The 25,288-nt window shown below is 32.1% G+C and overlaps 3 protein-coding genes across 3 annotated transcripts; 1 reads left to right on the plus strand and 2 right to left on the minus strand.

Moving 5' to 3' along the window:
- Positions 1–889: 889 nt before the first annotated feature.
- LOC7466319 (aspartic proteinase 36) lies at positions 890–9,230 on the plus strand. The gene is made up of 10 exons (XM_002320398.4): positions 890–1,355; positions 1,450–1,579; positions 1,699–1,946; positions 3,598–3,825; positions 4,355–4,517; positions 4,627–4,700; positions 5,491–5,578; positions 7,317–7,392; positions 7,628–7,699; positions 8,419–9,230. Exons 1-10 carry the CDS (start codon positions 1,129–1,131, stop codon positions 8,568–8,570), a joined length of 1,458 nt encoding a protein of 485 aa, XP_002320434.1. The 5' UTR covers positions 890–1,128; the 3' UTR covers positions 8,571–9,230.
- Positions 9,231–11,285: 2,055 nt separating this feature from the next.
- LOC7466320 (uncharacterized) lies at positions 11,286–13,869 on the minus strand. The gene is made up of 3 exons (XM_002321052.4): positions 13,180–13,869; positions 11,962–12,098; positions 11,286–11,843 (listed from the first exon to the last, which is right to left on the minus strand). Exons 1-3 carry the CDS (start codon positions 13,433–13,435, stop codon positions 11,493–11,495), a joined length of 744 nt encoding a protein of 247 aa, XP_002321088.1. The 5' UTR covers positions 13,436–13,869; the 3' UTR covers positions 11,286–11,492.
- Positions 13,870–13,946: 77 nt separating this feature from the next.
- Positions 13,947–16,146, minus strand: LOC7462014 (chitinase-like protein 1). The gene is made up of 4 exons (XM_002321053.4): positions 15,975–16,146; positions 15,479–15,887; positions 15,006–15,165; positions 13,947–14,669 (listed from the first exon to the last, which is right to left on the minus strand). Exons 2-4 carry the CDS (start codon positions 15,858–15,860, stop codon positions 14,252–14,254), a joined length of 960 nt encoding a protein of 319 aa, XP_002321089.2. The 5' UTR covers positions 15,861–15,887; positions 15,975–16,146; the 3' UTR covers positions 13,947–14,251.
- Between the last annotated feature and the right edge of the window lie 9,142 nt (positions 16,147–25,288).

Here is a 25,288-nt window from a genome sequence, read left to right on the forward strand (position 1 = left end):
GATTCTGCAGTAGTTCACATGAGCAAACACATTTATGCTAGGAATGCATGGAAAAGCAGAATAAGGCTTTGGCAAAGATGCTTGTAGGGCCAATCACCTGAAAATCCAAACATAGCATAAAAGACAAGTCAATTATTAATATTGGAATTCCAATTGGTTTTTAGATTTTAGAATACGACGAGCAACATCTTGCACATTTACTCATGACAGTATAAATATATTAGTAATTTATTATTTTCTAATAATATTATATTTTAAAGTATTTTATTAATATAATATTGTTTTTATATATTTATATATAAATATTATTGTTTTTATTTTTTACTGGAGAGTGAAAGTGAATTTGGTGTTACAATAAAAAATCAAGAAAGTGCTTTGTACGAAATTAACAAGTTGTTGGTTCACGAGGTAAGAGTACGATAATAATAGTTTTTAAAATTTTTTTTATTTAAAAATATATTAAAATAATATTATTTAAAAAAACATTTTAAAACTACTAAAAAAAATTTAATTTGAAGTAAAAAAATAAAAAAAAATTAATTTTTTTTTAAAATATTTTTAAAACATAAAAATAAATAAAAAATCTAGGTGAAAAAGAGTTTAAATAATAGCGAGAGAGCCCTATGTATTGATTTATCACAAACACAATCCTATAATATTATGAAATAGACAATTGAGTGCTAATATAAACACAATAATTTAATTTGATGTTAGATTCAAAATTGTGGACTTGTACACATTGCGTCTAACTAATAGAAAACCACCATGTGGCCATTTAACGGAAATTGGGGAAGCTGACTCTGGACTAACGGTGGCACGAGAAATTGAGATGCCAAGACCTTAATTATCCACTTTAGAACCGTAACTCCGTTCCGTCCTAACAAAAAGAAAACAAAGAGAGAGACGGCAGTCGCCAAGCCACGCCAATTCACGTCCCTCCCCTCCCCTTGCTTCCCCTCGCGGAACGAAAACTGTGAGTACGGCAAACTGTGCGGGTCCACCCCCACCGTGCACACAAAAGCCCTCCCCTCCCCTCCCTCCGATAAATAAATTATTAAACCGTGCTATTATTCTCCTCTGCTTTTCTCGCTCGCACCAAATTCCAGTTTGGTGGGTCGTGGAGGGGACATGCTGATGATGATGGCGGAGGCTCAGTCCCGTGTTCTTCTTCTTACGATGATGATTTCTTTCACAATTGTTTCTGCAAACAACGGAGTTTTTAGCGTCAAATACAAATACGCTGGCCTTCAACGTTCTCTCAGTGACCTAAAAGCACACGACGATCAACGACAGCTCCGTATTCTCGCCGGAGTCGATCTTCCCCTCGGCGGCATCGGTCGTCCCGATATCCTCGGGTTCGTTTTTCTATACATATAATCCTCACTTTTGTTTACTTTTATTATTATTGTTATTCAATATTTTTTTTTGGGTCCGAATATGTATCTGTAGGCTATATTATGCTAAGATAGGGATTGGAACTCCGACGAAGGACTACTATGTACAAGTGGATACAGGAAGTGATATTATGTGGGTTAATTGTATTCAATGCAGAGAATGCCCAAAAACTAGCTCTCTTGGTGTATGCCTCTCTCCCTCCCCCTCTGTTCCTTCTCTTTGATGTTCATCTTCTTTTCTTTTCTTTATTATTATTGTTATTATTATTATCTCTGAATTAATATTTTATTTATTTCTTTGCAGATTGATCTTACTTTATATAATATAAACGAGTCAGACACTGGGAAGCTGGTTCCTTGTGATCAAGAGTTTTGCTATGAGATAAACGGGGGTCAATTACCTGGCTGCACCGCTAATATGTCTTGTCCGTATCTTGAGATTTATGGAGATGGGAGTTCCACTGCTGGTTATTTTGTCAAGGATGTTGTGCAGTATGCTAGAGTTTCTGGTGATCTCAAAACTACTGCAGCAAATGGAAGTGTTATATTTGGGTGAGTTTGTTATTGTTCTTGCATGCCACTACTAGGTACGCAAGTTTTGATTAATGGGTTTAAACTTCATTTTAAGGTGCTTCTTAGGTTATTGAATGCTTCACATGCTTAGAAGAAAAGGATATAATGGACGAGTGCTGCGGTCCCAAGGTAGAGGAAACTTTGGGACCTAAGTTTTTTCTTTGTCACCTTTTCTTTGTCTTGCTTATTGATCTTTCGAAGGTATTTGTTCATAGAGAAACTCTTTCGGGTTTATCTATAAAAAGGGGGTCTTCAGGGGACTTGCTGGAATTTTACTTAGTGAATGACATTGGGTACCTTAGAAGAAAAGGATATGATACAAGGTGCAAATCTCGAAATTACAAATTTTGAAAAGTCAGCTGGATACATACACAAATAATTGTGTTGTTATTTGTATGCTGTTTTGTTGTTACATTGTTAAATATTCAATGGTTGCAGCTTGTCTTTGTTTGGTTCTGGACACATTTCTTTGTCTATGTTAGTTTAAATATATGTTGTGAACAATTTCAGTATATATTTTGCTGCCATTTATGGTATTAATCCAAGTCTATGCATAAAAAGGTTGTCTTAAGGAACAATCATCCAGAGCATAAAAAGAAAATTGCATGTTTTTCCAAAAGGAAGATTTTGGAACTTGCTTTAGATTTATCAAATATGCATCAGGAAGTATCCAAGAATATTAGGTTCTTATGCTGGCATGATATGAATGAGATTGCTATGATGTAACCACCCAGGCCACTTAGTATTACCAATTGATAGATTGTAAGTGCTTGTTTTCAAATTTAGGATTTCAGTTTAGATGCGTTTCTGTGGATTTATCTCAATTGGTTTTGGAATTCACTTTCATTGTAGTTTTCTAAGAGCTTTCAGTTATGTAGCTTATCTCATTCATGCTGAAGGTGTTGGCTAGTAGATTGAGGCACAATTGGCTAATATCTTGAACAAGCCACATTGTTCAAAAAGTGTTTCAATGTCCTCATTTGTAATCCAGTCTTGGCTTTTAATTGTCTTTAGAGAAATTTCTCGCAGCATGCTGAGTTCATAGGTAATGTTTTGGTTATCTAGGGTTAATTTGGCAAGTAGAGGAAGAAGAAGAAGTGAAGGAGAGGGGGGGCTTAAAGAAAAAGGGAGATCAGAAAATTTATCCAAATAAAAAAAATGTACTAGAGCTTAGGTTTAACTCTATTACATTTATTCATTGAGAGAAGAAACTTTGATCATACTTCTTTAAATTTCGTACAATGACCAATGGATAGCATTATGTTGATTATTTATGACCTGGGTTGACATTCATTGTCTTTGGAAATATTTGGTTCAACCATTTCCATGCACTCAATTAGCTAATTTTGAAATCTTACAAATTTCATAATTGAAATGGCTGTCAATAATATTTGCCTAGGAACTTGCAAGTTTATTTTTTAACTAGGTTCTTGTCGTTTTAGTAATTAGTACTAATTTTGATCCCCATATCCTGTGTACATATACACATGCATATAGATCTGCATGTTGTATCTATTGTTTATCCATTTTTTCTCAATTACTCCCTCCCTCCCTCCCTCTCTCTCTTGTTCTTATAACTATTGTCTTTCTACCTACTGACATTGATCAAGTTGATGTGATGATGAGATAGGTGTGGTGCTAGACAATCAGGAGATCTAGGGTCATCTAATGAAGAAGCACTTGATGGGATACTTGGTTTTGGAAAATCAAATTCGTCGATGATTTCACAGCTGGCAGTAACTGGAAAAGTGAAGAAGATATTTGCGCACTGCTTAGATGGTACAAATGGAGGTGGAATATTTGTTATTGGGCATGTTGTGCAACCAAAAGTTAACATGACTCCTTTGATACCAAATCAGTACGTGATTTATTTTTGAAATTGCTGTATGTTTTCTCATTTAAGGTTCAGGGATACCCTTTTTTTTTTTATTAAAGAAAGATGTTAATTGGAAGATGAATATAAAAACATACAAAGTGGAGTATAAGGAATCTTCCAAACATATAATAAAAGAAAAGAAGACAAAACAAGTTCCTTTTTGAATCTTCACTTTACAAAAGAACTTTTATTGCTAATTACATGGCAAAAGATAGGAGCTGATTTTATGTGCTTCATTAGTTCATATGTATCAGTTGCCAGATTTATGTTGAAAATTAAGTCTCAGTACCAATATAACAACTTTTTACAACATTTAATGCCAAATTTATGTTATGGTTTAATGGATAGGGTTTCTTCCATGCTCATGATCTTAAAGCTTTTTAAGTTGGATTTGTTTCTTCATCCATGACTATTTTAATATTAAACACTTAGTGTGTTCTTCTTAGGTGTGTTAGATCTTGGTGTATGGAATTTAATATATGAAGCTACACTTTGGTTATAAAATTTTTAGGCCCCATTACAATGTCAATATGACGGCAGTTCAAGTTGGTCATGAATTCCTAAGTCTTCCAACAGATGTATTTGAGGCAGGGGACAGAAAGGGTGCTATAATAGACAGTGGTACAACCTTAGCTTATCTTCCAGAAATGGTTTATAAGCCATTAGTAAGTAAGGTATATGATTTAAATAGCTGTTGTTTGCTGTAATTCTGATTTAAATAGCTGTTGTTTGCTGTAATTCTCGTTATAAATTGTGAACTTATGTGATTTTTGTCTTTATCAGATAATCTCTCAGCAACCTGATCTGAAAGTTCATACTGTTCGTGATGAATATACATGTTTCCAGTACTCTGACAGGTACAGTCTGTAGCTTTTGTTTTTGTTATTTTTCATTAAAGCTTCTAGGAACATTAATTTCAAGATATAAATTTGAAAATTCTCTTATGGTTATCTTTTAAAATTGTATTCTTCTCAGATATGATATTTTATATCTTGTACATCTGATTTTGTTTCACACGCATCAAACATCAGTATATGGCTAATTCATTAATGGATATCATATTAAAAAAATGGTAATAGTCTTATGAATATATATGCTACCTTTTATATTGGAAGGTGTACCGATTGTGTTTATGTTCTTTACTCTCTTCTCCTTTCAGATTTGTTTCTGTGTTGAGTGTCTTGTAAGTTTTCACTACTCTGGTGAGCCTTTGGGGCTCATTTTGTATTATCTTGAAGATTAATGTTAGTTGAAGCAAAACAGGAAAGCAAATCCTATGACTACTTCTGCATGGATTATGGCTGTAAATTTGAGAAAAGCAATTCTTACTGTATAAGTTTGTGCTGGTAAAAGTGCATAAATTTGAGTCCTTTCTTTTCATTTCATTTAGCTCGAGCTTCCTTTAATGATCTGTAGACTAAACACGAAACTCAGTTTCAGATTCTTTCAGTCATAATTCGTCTACTAAGGGACCAGTGTTTGTTTCTCAGTTTTGTTAATTTCTTTAACAATGATTCTCGGAAATTGATTATCGTTTTACAGTAACTTTATACTTTGTTCAGACTTCACGCGGATGTCCTCCTGAATAATATTTCAGTATTGAGGTGCAGAATGGAGTTGCTCATACATTTCTTGTTTCATATGCAGCTTGGATGATGGATTTCCGAATGTCACTTTCCATTTTGAAAACTCAGTTATCTTGAAGGTTTATCCACACGAGTATCTTTTTCCCTTTGTAAGTATAATGCACTGTAAAAATTCTTACAGCTTTGGTTTTGCAGTTCTCTAGCATATTTTTGCTCTTTTCTTTTAGAATAGCTTCTCATCTCCTTATTGTACCTTAGAAGACTGCAGGCCTCAAATCTAATCATCTAGTGTTATATGTAATGGACATGTTTTTTAATAGCTCATAAGCTATCAATGAATTGAATTCAGCTTTTACATGGTTTTCGAGGAAAATAATTTGAAATTTTGGACTTCATCTAGGCAGTTATGCAGCAATGATTTTCTTTTTTCAAAGCAATCCCTAGTAGGCACTGCATTGTTTTTATTCAGTTCTTTTCATTGCACTTGCTTGTACTTTATCTGTTATTTAAGCACAATGACGGATCAAATGTTAAAATATGATAGAATCCCCTGTGTTGCTAGGGCATAAAAGCAACTTTTTAGACGTGCACACACTGACACAGGATAGCAGGGTAAAAAAACATAGAGAACAGAGGTAAAGGCGAAATAACCTAGAAATCTCAGGCGAAAACATAAAGTTTGGCTTGTGGTTAGAGCTTGCTTGAATGGTGATTAGAAGCTAAAGTAATATTGGATGTTACGGGCATGATTTTTTAGGTGAAAATGGTGATAAAGGTGGCTGGGTCATGCCAAATAGTGGCTTGTTGGAATGCTTCGTTAAGATTTAATGAAAACCCAACAGAAGGACTAATTGTGAATTTGAAAGTTTAAGGTAGCAAATAATAAAATCTTTCGGTTGAGGGACTGTTTTGATCGTTGACTAATAGCTCAGGGAAGTTGATGCCTTTGTGTTTTTATGATCCCACCAAATTGGGGTACCAAGGAAGTCTGGAGAAGTCATACTTTTTAGCATTTTTGCGTGAAGTGACTACCTGGGGGCGCAAACTGTCAACATCTTGGTTGTAGGCACAAGGCTATCATTGCATTAGACATAGCCTTCATATTCCTAATTGTATGTATGTGTGTGTAGCCATGCTTACAGATTTTGTTTGTATGTGTGTGAATGGGTCACATATTATTTCTACCTCTATAGTTCTCTGACAGCACTCTTTTATTGATAGCCATTGGCCACCCTATTGTTGTTTTAACCGTCATCCTTTACCCAATTGTGTGTTCTTTATCCAGTTAGCCCCTCTGTCAAAGAAATTGTTTTAAATTCCTTCTTCAAATCTTTGTTACTGTAAATCTAATCCTCATAAAAGGTCCCTCCACCTTCTACCTCTCCACTACAAAATGTTCTATTTTGTACATGGCTGTCCTAAATGCTCTAAGTTCTGACCTTCAATTTGTCCTTCTAAAAGTCCAACCAGTTTCTCATAATTCTCAAACTGTCCCCTACTCAGTGGTTGTTGGTGGGGGGGTATGGTCTCTTGCCATTGCTTCCCTGGATCATTTTTATTGTTGTTTCCCAACTGTTAATGATCATACGTGAACCCATGTCAATTGTTTTGCTTAATCCAATGCCCATCTCTGGTTAGATAACTTCTTTGGTGAAGTCCTTTGTCTTGTAGAAGTTGCTCAAGGCCTAAAAGTCACTTTGCCAGTGGCTTCATAAATTCCTTGCCTTATCCTTCGTTAATGCCTTGCCTTTCTTCTCAGATGCATATCTTATACAGCACCATGCTTGCTATTCATTCGGTGGTGAATTTCTGAGCTGTGTTTGCTATCAAAATTTTACATTAATAAATAAGATAAATTAACCCGGTTACTAATTTGGATATTTACAGGAAGGTTTGTGGTGTATTGGATGGCAGAACAGTGGAGTGCAATCGAGGGATAGAAGGAACATGACACTTTTGGGAGGTATAAGCAAAATACATACATGTTGGTGTTATTCTTATATGGAATGTGTATAGTTTGTAAATTATCAAACATATCCTTTTGTAGTTTATTCTTAGATCATGGAAACTTAGTGTCTTCTTCCACCATAAAAACACAACTAATTCAAGGGGACATCTGCTGTGATTATCCATCAGTAGAAACTTTGATCATTTGCGAAATTCTTCTAATCCTTTCTCTTCTTCATTTCCTTTTGCAGATTTAGTACTTTCAAATAAACTAGTCTTGTATGATCTTGAAAATCAGGCCATTGGATGGACTGAATATAACTGTGAGTCTTTAATTATTTTTCCTTTATGCTTTTGAATATCTTGGTTTGCTGTTTTACATTTCTTTCTGGTGCAAGTGGTTTTTGTTATTAGAATATGGTCTGATAATTTGTGGTTCATCATTGTGGTATTTAGACATATTCATAATATAATCAGGAAAAACAAGCGATCAGACTGATAGGACTGGCATACTAATTTGAAATCAAGTGATATTTAATTTTAGCATAAACTGGAATACCATACTAAAGATTAAAAAGAACTGAACTCTTAAAACTTCAAATTGAAATAACTTCATTGAATCAATCAGTTCGGTTTTAGGGTTTCCTTCTACAAAGGATATGATGTTTATATAGATACCAAGAAACTTCTATCCTCAACTAAATAGGAAATAAGAATCGTAATAAAATATTACTTGTTAATAATTACAATAACATCATATATGCATCATCAGTCAAATAATAATAAAATTGTAAATGTATTAAATTACAAATAAACAAGTAAACTTTATTGTTCCTATACTGCATCATCACACTCAAGCCAAGAGCTGAATATCTTGTTTGTTGTGTTCTGGTTCGAAATTTCCAAAAGTTTTGAGAATTAATGCTACTTATGTTTTGACTTATAACTGAAGATTGCTAGGTGAAAATCATATATGCAGTTAAAAATTTAGGTTTCTGGTATCCAGTTCCATTTATGCTGAATTTATTGTTGTTGATTTCAGGCTCTTCAAGCATCCAAGTGCAGGATGAACGGACTGGAACTGTACATTTAGTAGGCTACCACTATATTAATTCTGCTCGCAGTTTGAATGTGCAATGGGCTATGTTGTTGTTGCTGCTGCTAAGTACACTGCTGCTCAGTTTAGTTTGCTGAAACCAGTACAGAATAGCGACGGTCAAAATTAACATATAGAAGAACAAATATTAAAAAAGAAATCATTAGATTTATTGATGAATGGTGGATCAGAATTTTTTTTTCTCTGGACATTCACTTTGGGTAATATTTCTTCCCACTGTGAATGGGGGAAACACACAAAGGTTACAGCTAGTCCCAGGTTTGAGTGTACAGAGATTTTTTACATGGCTTAGGTCATCTTATATTTAATTTGAGTTTTGATATAACAAGACCCCTTGTATTACACACGTCTGTCACGATATTCATTCACTGGCCAGAAAGGTCTGTTGGCCTTTCTGCAGGCTTAAAGTGGCACCTCTTAAGTCTATACAGAAGCCTGATTGAACATGATGGGATTGCACTCACCCATTATATGTGGGTTAAACCGTGGCGAAAAGGGGATGGAGTTGGAAGCATGGAGATCTGCATGCATTCATCCAACAGGGCTTTGGAAAATAGGACTTGAAGAGGGGGTGGAAGCCATGAGAAAGTCAGTGGTAAACTTTTTCTGATGTTTTTCCTTGCATTGCTCTCCCATGTTATATCCAAATGCCCAATTGCCTATCTGATGTGTTCTCAAGATTATCCAAAAATGTCAAATACAGTTGGGGTTATTATTTGAGCAGTCGATAATTTTCATGTCTTGTGCCTATTTTTGTAGAGCCAAAACATCATATATAATTTGGGCATATTTGAGGTGGATGTTACCCTTATAAAATGTCGTTGCTTCTTTGAGCATTACAAGTAGTGAAGGTGGTTCAAGTTTACACCAAGTCAGAGATTCAAATATTTGATTTAGTCTATGGGATCTGTTAGTAGAGCATTATATATATATATATATATAAAATAACAAAAAAAATGACTATCATTTAAAAAAGCTCTATTAAAAAATAAAAGAGAGAAGGGGTATTCATCTAAATATATATATAAAATTGAAAATAAATAATTAAAAAGACAAGAAAAAGTCAGGCGTAGCAGCGCCTAGCAAGCCAGGTCAGTCTGTTAGGCCCATTTTATTAGGGCCCATATGGTCAAGCCTTGTTTTTGTTTTCGCATCTAAAACAAATGACATGTTGCACACACTAATTTTCTTTTGAAAAAAAATTAGATGACGTATCATCTGTACTGCCTAATTTTCGGTTACTGTGGTGGCCGGAAAAAAAAAGATTGATGAATTTTTTACCTGAAAACCGAATTTTCAACCCAGTTTTTTACCAAAAACATCTAGAAAACATTACATGCAACTTGATAAACCTATTCATAGCCTAAAAAACCTAAAAAACCATCCCAAAACCTAAAACAAAAAAATCTAACTAAGATCATATATGTTTTTCTTAGCAATTTCAAGGTAAAAAAACCTCTAATATAAGCTTCTCTTATCAAAAGAAATAATTTTACATCAATTTCAGTTGTTTTGGTGATCGGAATAGGTATGAACAAAAAGTTTTTCTTTCTAACACCAGATTTTAACAATTTTCTCTTACCTCTTTTATACTAGGAGTAAAAAAATAAGAAAAATAAAGCTTTTTTTTTATTTTTCCTTTTAATTTTGAAAACTAAAGAGAGACAATATCTATAATTTATAAAGTATAGAGGCTATAATAAATATTTTATCCAAACTTTTTAAAGCTATCCATTTCCTGTGGTTTTTACATTAATTCCTTGTCTTTCAACTCCACCCTCCTCCAACAAATTAATTTATAATTTGGTATAACAAGGGTTAAATAAAAAAAAAAAATAGTATTGTGAACAGTTAATCCATAATGTCACGTGAAGGATAAACAATATATTTTACACTAAATTTCCCACGCGTTTTAATCTTTTTAGTTAATAGTTAATAGTTAATTAATAATTTGCTTTCCTTTCCACTCCATTTGATAGTTGATCTAGTTTTTTCTATACAGTGAATTGCCTCTTAAATATACCTGACCAGACCATTCTTTGGCCAATGGAAGTTTATAACCTCTTAAATTCATAGCTAGTGATGTAGTAGTGGAGTTTATATGGTTCATGGGCTGGTGCATATTTGTATATATACCACATTTGTTCCTAATTAGGCAAGCTCATATACAGAGGAATTGGGGGATCAGAGGGAGAGAAAGACCAACGACATGAACAGTGAAATAAAAGGAAACACATCGATCGAAGAGCTGTATGGCTATACAGATCAAAACCCACAAGGTACACATCTAGAAGAAAGGGGCATGGGATCAATACAAATTCCCTCACTGTGGCGAAACAACTTTGATTTACGAAAACACCAAACCCATCAAGCCTGTAGAGGAAAGGAGATTCTTACCAGCAGAAAAACAAAGGGTGGACTCTGGTATGGCATTTATGGTCCCATGTCAAAAGAGATAATAAGAGAAGAATGGATGAAGCCTCTTAAGAGCATAACTTTTAGACATTGCAAAATGACAAGACGATCACCATTTCTAATAGGAAGAGAAACCATACATGGTAGTAGCAGAAACGAGATGTACTGGAAACAAATATTCATCAAGAATGCCGGAACAAATTGGGTTTATCTGACTCTACCTATGTCCTACCCACGTATTTATTCAAAACAATGCCGATTTGATCCTTTTCCATTAACTGATCTTGTTATTTGGTGGTGATGTTCTCGATATTTGTTTTCCAATATCCATAATGGTCCATTGTGAGTAAACATATGTAAATTTGAGAAGAAAATCTCTTATATTTTTGTACAAGATCATAAGATCATAAGACCACAAGACCTTCTATGCATATTATTTCGTAAAGTATTTTGCATCCCCTCGTTAGCTCCAAAGGAAAAGGAAAGAAAGAAAAACAGAGATTCTTAGGCTATATGCCTTTATATGCACTCGAAATCTGGGAGAACATTCAACACCCGTACGTACGTGCGTACATTTTCCTTAATTAGTTGTCTTTTTGATGATCATTATCTGCAGCCTGTTGATGGATTCTGGACCTGAGAAGCACAGAAAGCTCTTCGGAGATCATAATCTGAGGAGGCAGTGGAATATTTAAAGTTGCTGGGGATTGTTCTGGAGTTGAACATGAGAGATCGGTAGATCGGATTTTCAGCATGTCAACACCTCCATCACTGTTCATTATAACTGCATTGCTTGGCAGTCTGTCGGCATAGAATGCTTTGTTCTTTTTCAGATGCCTGTCGATAACAACAAAGGTTGCATGAAGACTTGTGGTTTGCTCGAGAACCACAAGCTTCAAGGGATGCCCCATTGCAACTTTCATGCAAGGAACCACCTGCACAAGACGACATCATACATATGATATCATAATACGAAAAAGCATTTCTCTTGGTTAATTACAGTTAATTTATCATCAAGAATTTGGTATTTATGTGTGAAAATTAATTGCGAACCCCTTTCTGGTCGCAGAGCTGGATGATCCCACGAATCTTCTGAGACTTCTGGTCATTCTTCCATTCACCCCTACCCTTGAGTGCCGACCAATCTCCAAGATCAAATGTCCAGACGTCTAACCATGTCTTCAGCGACACTAGCCAGCACAAACGAAACGCAAAATTAATTTAAAGTCTGAATTAAAGTCATCATAATTTACTTATACTTAGAATATTACGCATTTATTGTTTGGCTCCTCTACACAATTGGTGAAGCTAGAATTTCTAATTAACGGGGAAAAATCTAATTATACGATTATTATTTTTTTATCGAGATCTAAATATTTATTAAGTAGTGATGGGATATTTTTATATTTAAATCACACATAAACTATGTACATAATATTTTGATATTTGTTTTAAATTATTTTAACAACCATAAAATATTTGTTTTTTTTTTAATATAAATAAAGATTCCCATTTAAAATTTTGTGTTTTTGTTAAGATTAATAAGAGATATATTTTTTTAAAAATATTTTAATTGAAAAAAATCAATCAACTGAATTCTAAATTCCTCAAAACTTGAACATTTTATTTTTTGGGTTTAAATCTTTTTTATCCCCACAACATTGCGCGTACATAAAAACTAGTATGTATAAACTAAAAAGGAGGTCATGAAGTTATAAAAAACATAAAGATATATAATTAACTATAATTGAAGTTAACTTTGACTTTGATGATAAATAAAATTGATAATTAAAATAATTTTAATTCATTTTTAAACATAAAAAAAAACATCAATACTTTGACATTCTTACAAATCAAAGTTAATATCTTCCCCTTGAGAAGGAAAAAATTGTAATTAGGTGATCTGGTTCCAAGCTGTAATGGGCAATTACTTTGGTCAAAAGAAATTGTAAGAGAGATTGAGGGGCGGGGAATTCAACCTTTGGCCATTGACAGCCTGGTAGTGTGTGGTAATTGGCATAAATAAAATCAATACACAGATAAAAATTGAATGTGATAAATAAATTAAAAAAAAAACAAATAAAAAACTTAACTAGTAAGACCCTAGATTTGTTCTCTAAAGATTACTAGTTCGAGTCTCATAAACCTCAGGGTCACTGGAGGTTTACATAATTGTTAACTTCAGGACCCATAAAATTAGTCGAGATGTGTATAAACGGGTCCGAACATCCATGTTAATAAAAAAAAATAAAACAAAAATAAAAGATTTACATGCAAGAGGGATCCACGGCATTACGCCAAGAAGGGTGATAGTGTAGCCAGTGCCAGTGACATGGTCAAGCGCCCACAGGAAGGGCTCCCAGGAGAACCCTCTCAAGGCATCCATCACAATCACTACATGGGTTGAACTGGGTGATCCCCTGGGTACCAAAACGTCAGCCAAAGAAATGCCGGCGTTGCGAATGCTTTGGGGTTGGGGTGGCGATGCGTCCCTCTCCCCATCTCCTCCTCCTATACAAACAATCATTTCCCACCTCTATAGATCTAGTTCTAGTCCGTATATGTGTCTAAGATCTATCTTTTTGAAGAGTCAAAAATGTCTTGAAACCAGAAAGGGAGGAGCCCTTGTTGAAGTGAAGGGGGGGGAGGGAAATGGAGATTGGAGAGAGGGAGAAGACGCGGCGCAGAAATTGAAGTGAAGAAGAGGGGGGAAAGGGAAATGTAGTCCCTTGTTGCCTATAAATGGGAGGAGCCTAGCCAATGTTATCGGAAGTATAAAAAAAAAAGAGACAAGAAAACGGAACATAGTAAGATATTATCGAGGAAAAAGGATTGATAAGCGTTGAAATATATGATACAAGATACAAGCCGGCTAAGAGTTCAGGGTCATCCAGCATCAATGCAACTTGTGATTGGTAAATAGAATCATTGCTGGAAAGAATTTGCCTAAATTGCATAGTCCTTTGAACCAAAAGCGATGACAAAACAACTTATGTGTCAAAAACAAAAACAAGAAAAAAAAAGTTGGACAGGATAACTTGTGTGAAACAAAGCACTTGGTTCCAAACTTAAGTACACCTGCGAAAGAACACTGAATAACAAAATGGTAGATACAGTACATGTTGCATACCAGACACAACAAGGAATTTAGACACGACGAATCTTAAAATCTACAGAAACATACAATCAATCCATATGGTATAGTTGTCCAGATAAGTGAGCTTCCCAAACAGACTAAAGCTCAAAATAAATAATCTTGCATGCGTAATTTCCCACTCTTTATTTATGAGCATCGGTATGATAATTTCGAGGGGGCTGCCTTGAACTAGCATGAATGAAGAGCTCAGGAGGATGCTGAAGGACTGGAAGTAGATGGATTAAATGCAACCTGCTCGGCACAGGTGAGGTATTCATGGGGCCCAGCATCCTCTCTATTCAAACCCAGCAAGTCAAGGTAATATAGATAATGGGAGATGAAGTTGTTCATGGCATCTATATCACCCTGGCCGCAAACTTGATCCCCATAGAGAACATTCATTGTTGTGCCAAAACCAGGAACCCGCTTAGCAAGGGTATCATTCTTGGTGGGCTTCCATTTGCCAAGAAAGGCTTCATGGGCTGAAGGCTGTGATTTCTTTATCGGGGTATACCACCTCCACATTGCAGCCTTGAAGGCAAGGGTGGCATTCTGTTCTATGTACTCAGGATGGCTCAACAAATCCTCCTTCAGAGCTTCTCCAGCAGCTCCATAGTTATAGTTCCTATGGTTACAGGAGCAGCATAAAAATGATCTGAATTCTCTTGGATGTTAAGTTCTAACAATGCAGAAAAACAATTTTTCCATGGGCTTTCCACATTTTTAAAAGCAAAGAGGGAATAAAAAATATAGCTTCTGTTTGATATTACATCTAACTAGATCTACCAATGCAAGTTACAGACTTGAACTTGTACACATTTAAATATTATTCCAATAATTTTATCTCCATGGAAAGAAAATATGTTGGTACATTTATGAGATAGGATAGGAGTGTCAAAAGAAGAGACAAATAAAAAAGCAAATGATCGTTAAATTGTAGACACAAAGGAAGGTAACATACCAGAAGATTGGTATGGCACCTCGGCCATAGTATTCAGCTCCAGGAGTACAAGGATAGGTGTATTTGTAAAAATCATCACAGTATGTCTGGCTAGGACTCATTTCCTTGTTGTAGCAAAGACCCCAGGCCAATGGTCCTCCAGTAGCGACTCCATAACCACCTAAAATTACCATCACTGTCAATTATGTATGCAGAACACCTTCAACCGCTATGACTTCTGTAAACTTCACTATAACGTGATTCATACAGACTTCTATTAAAAAAAATCAACGCATCCTATCCAGCACAAGTAATTAACAAAGATTTCGAAATTCGGTCACCCAGGAAGATTTAATCACAAAAAACACACAGTTTTATTTTACTTTCAGTACTCGATCCGATAGATTTAATTTAACAGCAAAAAAAAAAAAAACAATTTATAGGGTTAAGAATGGATTAAATCAATTAATTAAAAAAGAAAAACGAGTACTAACAGGAGGTTTTGCAGCCAACGTGAGCAAGGAAAGCAGCAAGCTCCTTCATCTGCGTAGCCTTGCCACCGGTGGTACAAAACCCAAGATGCTGAAAACTGGTGGAAGCAAGAATGAAAGACCGGTAATCCCAGAATCCAACAGCGTGTGCCACAGGAGAATTCCTATTCGAAAACAGGTTCTCAAACTGGTAAGGCTGGAAGATATCAGAAATTGTTTCATTACAACAGTACTCGGACCAGTCTAAGCACTCCCATCCTCTTTTACACAATTTCTTTCCTTTCACAGTCTTCACTATTGTCTTCTCCGAATCATCTCCGTTCACAACAAGTGCTAAATTAACCAAAGCAAGTGCAAGAATGATCCAGATGGAAATCTTCATCATCTCCGTAATTTTCTCCCAGTATACACCCTAAACAGTGAATCAGGAAGAGACCCAGATCATTAAAATGGAGAAGGAAGCATCGGAAATTGAGAGAAATGGAAGATCTTAACTTACCGGGGAGAATGTGGAGCTTCAGTTGAAGGGGAAACGAATATTGAGAGAGAGAGAGACCGACAGACCAAACTAAAAAGAACTGGAGAGTGTTAGATCGGATGTCTTTTTCGGCTTCCGTAAGCCCAGAGGTGATTAAAGGGCGGACAAGTTTGGGAGAGATCAACGGTAAGGATTCGCTAGATTGGGGAATAAGTGTAGGTTGTTTATGCAATGACAGGCTGGATTTGAAAGAATAGAAGCTGACCCCACCTCACTCCACCGACAACTAAGCTGCAAGCTGCAAGCTGCAAGAAATGGAGTTGGACTTTTTTTTTTTTAATAAAGAAATGAAACGTTTAGATTTTACAGCAGTCCCTGTAGTTTTTGCTAGTTAGCAATTAGGTTAACAATGGCAAATTTCTTGATAAAAGAAAAACAAAGAGACAATGATAATATTTCTTGAGATATTAATTATTATTACGTGAGCTTGGTTTATTACTGCTTGATGATTATAAACCAAGGATATTTTCCGTTTCAGGAAACAAAATCTTTTTATTCTTTTTTTTTTCTTTTCTTGAAGTAATTTTCTACAAAGTTTTCATGTAAATATAGATGGTAAATATTTTTTATGGAAGACAGGTCGTTTTTAAATTTATGGAACACACATTTGAGCACTCGTGGGTTGAAACATGATATATGTAATAATTAAATATAAAAACTTTATTTGCAAATCATTTTTTATATAATCATGTTTACTGATTTGGTTAAATAAGATGATGTATCCTGATTGGTTTATATCAAGTAATACATTCAATTCACCTAATAATTTTTTATAAAATTCTTCACTCGCAAGACTCATTTCTTTATATTTTTTTTAATTAAAAATGTATTTAATCACAAGTCTAATTTAACCTATTGCCAACATTTACGTAATTAAAAATGTGGTAGCGATTATGATTTAAAATATTTTTCACTTGAAAATACGTTAAAATAATATTTTTAAAACAATTATTTTAAACATCAGCACGTCAAAACGATTTGAAACATTAAAAATTAATTTTAAATAAAAATAAAATTTTAAATTTTAAAAAACACGATTTCAACTGCATTTCCAAATATTAACTAAAACTGTGAACAAATATGAACAAAAAAAAAAATTCTTACATGTTTGTCATATATCCAATTAGGTCTAAGATTATAGTTGAGTTTTCATACTTAGATTATATAGATTTCTTTTTTTACTAACTTCACCACCAAGTATAAAATAGGAATTGACACGCGCCATTTTCAAAGGTAATTTCACTAAAACTGGTGAAAATAGCATGATAAAAGTGGTTAGGACCTAGAAAGAAGCATTCGATAATTGAAGGACTTGTTTTGAATAAGATAAAAGTTTGAAGGACTGGTGATGCAATAAAGCAACATTAACGTATCAAACATAATTATCATTTAGTGAATGATCATGCAAAACGATAAATACTACCGAATTGAAAAATCGACTCCACACCAACAAGTTGAGATGGAACATGTAAACAACTATATACAGTCTCCCACTCCCAACCTTAATTTAGTTCCAAATGCATGTCTTAATTATTACATTTTCAATTGAGTTTAAATTATTTTATTTTATCTTAAAATAATTGATATTATATAATGCCACCTTTCTATCCACATTCTTTACCAATTAACTCCTCTCTCCACATGCCCTAAGAGCAGGGGAGTTTTTGATATCTTGCTTTATTGTTATTTGTATGCTAGCTTAGTGGAGCATATTCTATAGCCCTTTGAAGAGGGATTAGCTAGCACCTGGAAAATCATGTGTAATTGAGGTCTTATTTGTTTGCTGGAAAGTAATTTTCTTTTAGAAAGTGAATTCCAGAAAAGTGAATTATTTTTCGATGTTTGGTAGTGTAATGAAAAATAAGTTGGAAAACACTTTCTAGTGCTTGGTTATGTCATGGAAAATGAGCTGGAAAATAACTTATTAATATTTTATTTTTTTCAAGTTTATTACAATAATGAGGAACAAATCTTACAAATTAAAAGGTTGAATGAGAATGAAATTAAAAAAATATATAATTTCATAAATTATCTCAAATAAAATAAATAATAATCAAAATAATAGAGATCAAATCTAAAAAATAGAAAATTAAAAGATGAAGAAATTAAAATATTAATAATTAACATTTCATAAATTATTTCAAATAAAATAAGTAACAATCAAAAGAATGAGGACCAAATTTGATAGATAAAAAATTTCAATTAAAAAATGATAAGGGAAAAGCAAATAATAATTATAAAAATAAGGATCAAAGTATATATAAAAATTAAATTCTAAGGGATGAATTGAAAAACAAATATTCAAAACAAAATATATATAGCAATCAAAAGTTTGAGGACCAAATTTGATATAATCAGCAAATAATATGACATTTCTAAATTTTTCACAACTTTCGAAAAGTGTTTTCCGCCCAAAATAAAAGGAAAACACTTTTCTGAAAACCAAGCTAAATTTTTCTTTGACCAGAAAGTGTTTTTCGTTGACCAACTTTTCTAATAGTAAATAAACACATGAAAGTCTGGAAAATAGTTTTTCAGAAATTTTTTTCCGAAAAAGAAACACATTGGTATTATTTGTTGCTAACAAACAATAAATGATAAGATGACATTGTTTAATATCAATTACATCTGAGCCAAAATTGATAAATTATTTAAAAAAATTATTACTCGATTGATAAAATAATCATACCTTTTGGACTAAATTAAGTTTAAAAAACAATAAATTATAGGCATAGAACCTCCTTATGTGTTCCGTGGGCTAGAGAAGAGAAATAACTGTTATAATTTGAAACCTTGTAATCTTTTCAATACAAAATTGAGGTTTTGGGTTTATAAAAAGTTATCAACTTAAAAAAATTTTAGATTAATTTTTTATTCACACACCATTAATTATCATTAATTATGTTAATGTTTCACGTTAAAATATATATATTAGATAATTTCTAATAAAATCTTAACTTAAACTTTGAATGAATCCCATAATTAAATTAATTTTAAATTTTGATAGTGACCATCCTTTCAACCAATTTTATAACTCTTGTATCAAGGGGGACCGTTTACTATTATTATTCTATGTCATCTATATATGCACAAGTACCCTGTTAAATAACAATCATGATTTTTTTTTTCCCTCATGTTATATTCCTATAATTGCTAATATGATAGTCACTGGAGGCTTATATGGTCATTAATTTTAAGACTCGTGGGATTAGTCGAGGTGCGCGCAAGCTGACCCGGACTTCTACATTAATAATAATAATAAAAAAAAACAATCATGATACTTTCACAACAATAGCTTATAAGATCCCATACTTTAATGCTAATTCAAATCCATACAATTATTAACAAAAAAAAAAAAAAAACTAAAAGGCATGGTAAATACATCGTACAGACATCAACAAACCATTTTAGATGGCAACAATGTAAGAGAGCTCTGGATATAGAGATCCCAATGAGGCTGGAGGAAGATGCATGCACCTCTTCAATATAGTGGGTTGTCTCACACGCTGACACATGTATTTTATTTGTAAATGAATTTTTTTTACTTGATCTCTATTCTTTTATACTTTTTTAAATTTTTTATTTGGTTTTTAATTCTTTGATAACCTTTTAATTTAGTCCTGTATTTCATTCCATCTAATCTAATAAAGGCCTAATTGAAGAGAAGGGAAAATAAAGAGATAGATGGTCAAACCGGTTAGCTCATTGTGGTCATGACTTGAATCACGAATTTAATGGATTAGCCTAGTTTGACCAGGGTAGATCCAATATATTGTTGTATTTTTATTTTTCTTCCTAAACTTTTGTTTTCGGTTTTATCCATTGAAAGTCCATTATTTTGTCTTTGAGCATAATCGGTCGAGGCAGAGGTTAAAACAATGACAACTTGAGAAACTTTTGGGAACCAAGTCGGGTTTTGAACGGCACGACCAGGTCATGTTTAGGCCTACTTGGATGAACTTGCCATGTCGAGCCAACTTTAGTATAGTTGGATTTGATACCCAGAACATGCGAGGGACTGTGGCATACGGAAAAGCCAGGTAAAAAAAAAGAGCAAAGGAACTATGCTAACAATTTATTTTGTTTTGATTCAATTTTTTTTTTTAAAAATGACACATAATTAAAATAAAAATGTTAAATAGCATGACATGTCGCAAGATCATGTTTCTTTATCTACATCCATTGCTTAGCATCCTGATTTAGTGTTTGTTTATCATTAATGACTCTTTTTAGCATTTACTAGATATGTGGCTTTCATTATGTTGCGGACCGAGTCAAATTTCTCCTAACATAAAAAAAATATTTAGGTGATGATAACTTTTTTAAAAGAGCAAGAAAAAATTAGGATTCAACTTATTGATTTGAATAGATTCAATAAGTTTGGTTAATTTAACAATATGATTACAAAAAAAACCAATGACAGTTAAAAAAAAGACAATGACTAATCGAAAAAAATCCAAAACTTAATTACTAGCAAATCAAATGTTGAAAGACAAATTTAATAATTTTTAAAAGGACAAAAGGAAACCTGACTTTAGTTAGCTTGCTAAACTCGATCTCGCTTTTGAAGGCGAGATAACCTCCCACAAAAAAATTGAATGAAATAATGGAGGTCAACTCTCAAGTAAACAAAATAATAAAAGGCAAAACTAAAAAAAATTAATTAAAAAAATAAAAAAAATCTCGAGTTAACTCGGGTTAACTCGACTAGTTTCGTATGACTCTATAGAAAGGAAACCATCAAAACTCACAAAGTTGAAGATCTAATAATATAATATCGAATGATGAAATTAAAAAAAAATAATTTAAAGAAAAGAACCTAAAAAAATAACAAAACCAAACTGGGCTAATTTTCAAAACCCGTGACCGGGGTCATGAGACCGAGTTACTCTATAGAAAACAAATCTGAAAAAAACCATGAAGAAAAATTCTCAATCATCCAAAAATAAAAAAGAATAACAACAAAAAACTAAGAACCAAATTTGCTATAAAAATTAAATGAGATAAAACAATAAGGGATGAAATTGAAAAGTAAAATAAATCAAGAAAATAATAAAAAAACAAAAACAAAAAAATAGCAATCAAAAGAATGAGGATCAAATTTGGTATAAATATTAAATAAAATAAAAAATGAGGGTTTAAATTGAAAAATAAAATAAAAAAAAACAAAAAAAACAATAACAATAAAAAAAACGAGAACCAAATATGATAGATGAAAAAAAAATTAAAGAATGATGAAATTGAAAAACAATTCCAATTTTATAAATTATTTTAAATAAAAAAATGATGATCAAAAGAACATGGACCAAATTTAAAAGAAAAACAAATCAAATAGTTGCTTTGAAAATTTGAGGGTTTGACGTGAAAATTGAGGAGGAAAAAGAAAAAGTCACCGACACCAAACCAAAGATCTGTTAATCACATGCACTGCTTAGGCATAGAGAAGACGTCGAGGAAATTTCAACACCACCCTATAATTCAACATCTGGCAACCAAGAGACGATGCATGCACCGCCAGAAGCCCTCGGGCGTAACCCCTGCACTGACGTGTGCACTCCACACGTCAACTATTCTTTTAATAATATTTATATTTAATAAATTATCGAATCAATATCCGTATATAAGAACAAAAAAATCATAATGTGAAGATGAAAAAGCTCTATAAGTTTAGTATTTTTTTGCTTATAACAGTAATTTAATCATTTAAATATTTTGAGAAAAAAAAAGGACCAGGAAGCCCTTGGACACTAGGTTAAGTTTTTTTGTTTTTTAAAAAGTAATTAAGTATTTTTACTGTGCAACAAAAAAATAAAAAGATTAATTTAACTATAATTAATTTGATAATGTTAAATGGATCTCATGAAAATCCCATTATATCCCTTAATTTGCACTTTCCTGGCATGTACCGTAGAGGACAAAAATATTATTATACTATAACAAGTATACTAATTATTAGTACACAGTACAACACCAATGTCTCTTAGTTTTTTTATACATATAATTAACGCATACAATGATTGATTAATTTTGTGGAACTCATTAATTAAGCTTTCAATTCACATTTTAGAATTTTCATTGTCCGTCGAAAATGATTAACGGACATCATATAAATTGAATTTTTCATTTCAATTTAATTTTTTAAAACTAAAATTAATTTTTTTTTTTATCTGGCCAGCAACGTAACAATTAAACCAATAATGATAATTATAACAATATCTAAATGGTGTGGAGGAATCACTGTTCCCCCACACCTAAATCACTGTGAATTTTTTCTTTTTTTTTTCAAAATTATTATTTTTTTTTGCTAACTTTACTTTTTTTTTTCCATTTATTGTTTTTAAAAAAATTATCTTTATTGATTTTACTTTTAAAATATTGAGTTGGTTAAAAATTCTGCTTTGTAATTTTTTTTTCTTTAAAATACTTTGGATTGCTACGGTGTTTTCCCACATAGTTTTTCTTTTTTATTTTTCAAAATTATATTTGTCGATTTTTTTTTATATTGAGCTGATTGATAATTTAGTTTTTGTAATTTTTTTCTTTAAAACATTGTTTATTGTTACAATGTTTCTCTGCATGGTTTGTTTTTGTTTTTGTTTTTTTATAATTTTCTCCAAAATTATCTTTTTTTTATTTTATTTTTTAATATTAAACTGATTAAAAATTACAGTTATAATATGTGAGGAAAACACTGTAACTTTCCTCGCAAATTACTGTGGATTGCTACAATGTTTTTTCTTATATGGTTTTTTTTCTGTTTTGTTATGTTTTTCCCTAAAAATTTCTTTGTCAATTTTATTTTTTAAATATTAAGCTGATTAAGAATTGCAATTACAAGTAAATACAAGTTTTTCCTCACAAAACACTATGGATTGATACAATTTTTCCTCACATGGTTTTTTTCCAGTTTCTTTTGTGTTTTCTTTTTTTGTAATATTTTTTTCTAAAATTATCTTCGTCGATTTTATTTTTTTTAATATTGAGTTGGTTAGAATTTAACTTTGTAATAAAACTTAATCATGTGGGGAAAGCACTGTAGCTTTCCTCACAAAACATTATTGAAAATTACAATTATAAGTCATTACAAATAAGGTTAAATCATGTGGAGAAGCACTGTAGCTTTCATCACAAAACACTATGAATTGCTACAGTGTTTCCAACATGATTTTTTTCCCTTTTTTTGTGTTTTTTTTTCTAAAATTATCTCTGTCGATTTGAACTTTTTAATATTAAGCTGATTAAGAATTATAATTACAATAAAGCTAAATCATATGGGAAAAACGTTGTAGTTTTTCTTACAAAACATTATGGATTGCTACAGTATTTCTCTAAATGGTTTTTTATTTTATTTTATTAGGGAAAACACTGTAGTTTTCCTCACAAAAACATTGTCAATTGCTACAACGTTTTTCCTCATGGGTTTTTTTCCTTCCAAAATTATCTTTGCTGGTTTTTTTTTAATATTAAGTTGGTAGAGAATTTAGCTTTGTAATTTTTTTTACTTTTTATTAACAGAAAAGCTAAATCATGTGGCGAAAGCACTGTATCTTTCCTCCCAAAACACTGTGTATTGCTACAAATCATTTTGTTCAGTCTCTAAGTTTTGATCATCAACACAACTTTTTTTTCCGTCATGAAATATTGGCTCCATCATACCTTTAGTTTCTATTACTTATCTAGTGCTGGTTCACAATTATAACACTATTAAATATATTTGTTTTATAAGCTCGCTACCCAGGCATGCATCTCGTAACACTATAAATCTCCAAGTCTTGAGGTAATCTGGAGCTCATATTTCAAATTTACATCCTTCTTTTCATTTTTTTGGTATTTTTAGCGAAATTCTTCACGCCTTCTTGAATTTCAAAAACAAACAAACACCCATGATAATAACTTGAACGTTCTAGTAATTATTATGGGCGAGTAAAAAATTAAAAAATTGATTAAATTGAAAAAACAAAAAAAAATAACCGAAAAAACAAAACCGTGAAAAAAAACCAATTAAACTGATTAAAATTTTTAAAAAACCAATTGGTTCGGTTTCGGTTTTATAAGCTTGAAACCGAAAAAATCGAACTGAACCGAAACCGAAAAAACAAAAAAAAACAGAGCTAAACCGAAAAAACAGAGTCAAACCAGTTTGAATTGAATTTTGTCAAAAAAAAAAAAAAAAAAAAAAAAACGAGTCCTCGTTGCTTCTGAGCTTTTATATAATTTATTATAAAAATTACCTTTTTTAAATGCGTGATTAAATAGAATTTGATTAAATATAAAGAAGAAAATCAACGGACGATATTTATGTAATCCAGCCAACTGGACAATGTCGGTTTGCCAGCCATGCAAAACGAAAGAAAAAGGCAGGCCTCTTCTCCTCTCCCCCCTCTCTCTCTCTCTCTCTCTCTCTCTCTCTCTCTCTATATATATATATATATATATATATATATATATAAAATAGCCACAGGACCAACAATATAATTAGTTAACATGCATATGAAAAAAAAATCATTGGATGTGATAGGATATTAAGAGGGATTGAGATCCTTTTATGTTTTCTTAAGAACATAGTCGTCATATTAAATTTAAATAATTAAATTAAAATTAAATGGACATAATTTAATATATATAATAAAAATAATAACAATTTAATTTTTTATAGATTATTGAATTTAAAATTAATTATTAAATTTGAAACTGATCAGTCATGTTTTTTAAAAAACATAAAGATTCACATCCTCCTATCAACTTAACTACACCATGTTACATCTTACGCTACTTTTTAAACAATTTTGATTTTTATTATTTAATAACTAATCATAAATAAAAAAGCACCTACATGCATTTAATTAAATAAATAAATAATTATTTATACTAATAAATACAAAAAAATATTGATATATTTATTCAACTCGTCTCACTGCAGGTTGAATTTTATTTTTCTAACATAAAATATAATTGTATAAATGCTTACCATGCATAAACAAAGAACAATTTCCAATATATCATGAATCATGGGTATGAAACCGACCTATCTTGACAGGTTGATCTGGGATTCAAATCCTGGGTAAGGTTTCAAATCACAAAAACATGGGTTTGTAATTAGCCTAGTCAAACTGAGGTGAGACCATGCTTTATATATATATATATATATATATATATATATATATATATATATTTTTTTTTTATAAATTCAAAAATATAAAATTAATTTGTGAATACTTAGCCTCACATATTTTTTTTTATAGCCTATATTTACATGAATTGTTTCTTAACTTTTC

Source organism: Populus trichocarpa, chromosome 14 (assembly GCF_000002775.5).
Source record: "Populus trichocarpa isolate Nisqually-1 chromosome 14, P.trichocarpa_v4.1, whole genome shotgun sequence".
NCBI classification, from domain to species: domain Eukaryota; kingdom Viridiplantae; phylum Streptophyta; class Magnoliopsida; order Malpighiales; family Salicaceae; genus Populus; species Populus trichocarpa.

Bases quoted from the DNA above. Each gene is read 5' to 3' on its own strand.
- LOC7466319 (XM_002320398.4), top strand. From the start codon at position 1,129: ATGCTGATGATGATGGCGGAGGCTCAGTCCCGTGTTCTTCTTCTTACG. The intron at 3,826-4,354 runs GTACGTGATTTA...TAAAATTTTTAG, and splicing joins ACTCCTTTGATACCAAATCA to GCCCCATTACAATGTCAATA. The intron at 7,393-7,627 runs GTATAAGCAAAA...TTCCTTTTGCAG, and splicing joins GAACATGACACTTTTGGGAG to ATTTAGTACTTTCAAATAAA.
- LOC7466320 (XM_002321052.4), bottom strand. From the start codon at position 13,435: ATGATTGTTTGTATAGGAGGAGGAGATGGGGAGAGGGACGCATCGCCA. The intron at 12,099-13,179 runs GTAAATCTTTTA...TGTGCTGGCTAG, and splicing joins GCCGTGGATCCCTCTTGCAT to TGTCGCTGAAGACATGGTTA. The intron at 11,844-11,961 runs GTTCGCAATTAA...CGTCTTGTGCAG, and splicing joins AGCTCTGCGACCAGAAAGGG to GTGGTTCCTTGCATGAAAGT.
- LOC7462014 (XM_002321053.4), bottom strand. From the start codon at position 15,860: ATGATGAAGATTTCCATCTGGATCATTCTTGCACTTGCTTTGGTTAAT. The intron at 15,166-15,478 runs GTTAGTACTCGT...TGGTAATTTTAG, and splicing joins CGTTGGCTGCAAAACCTCCT to GTGGTTATGGAGTCGCTACT. The intron at 14,670-15,005 runs GTATGTTACCTT...CTGTAACCATAG, and splicing joins GGTGCCATACCAATCTTCTG to GAACTATAACTATGGAGCTG.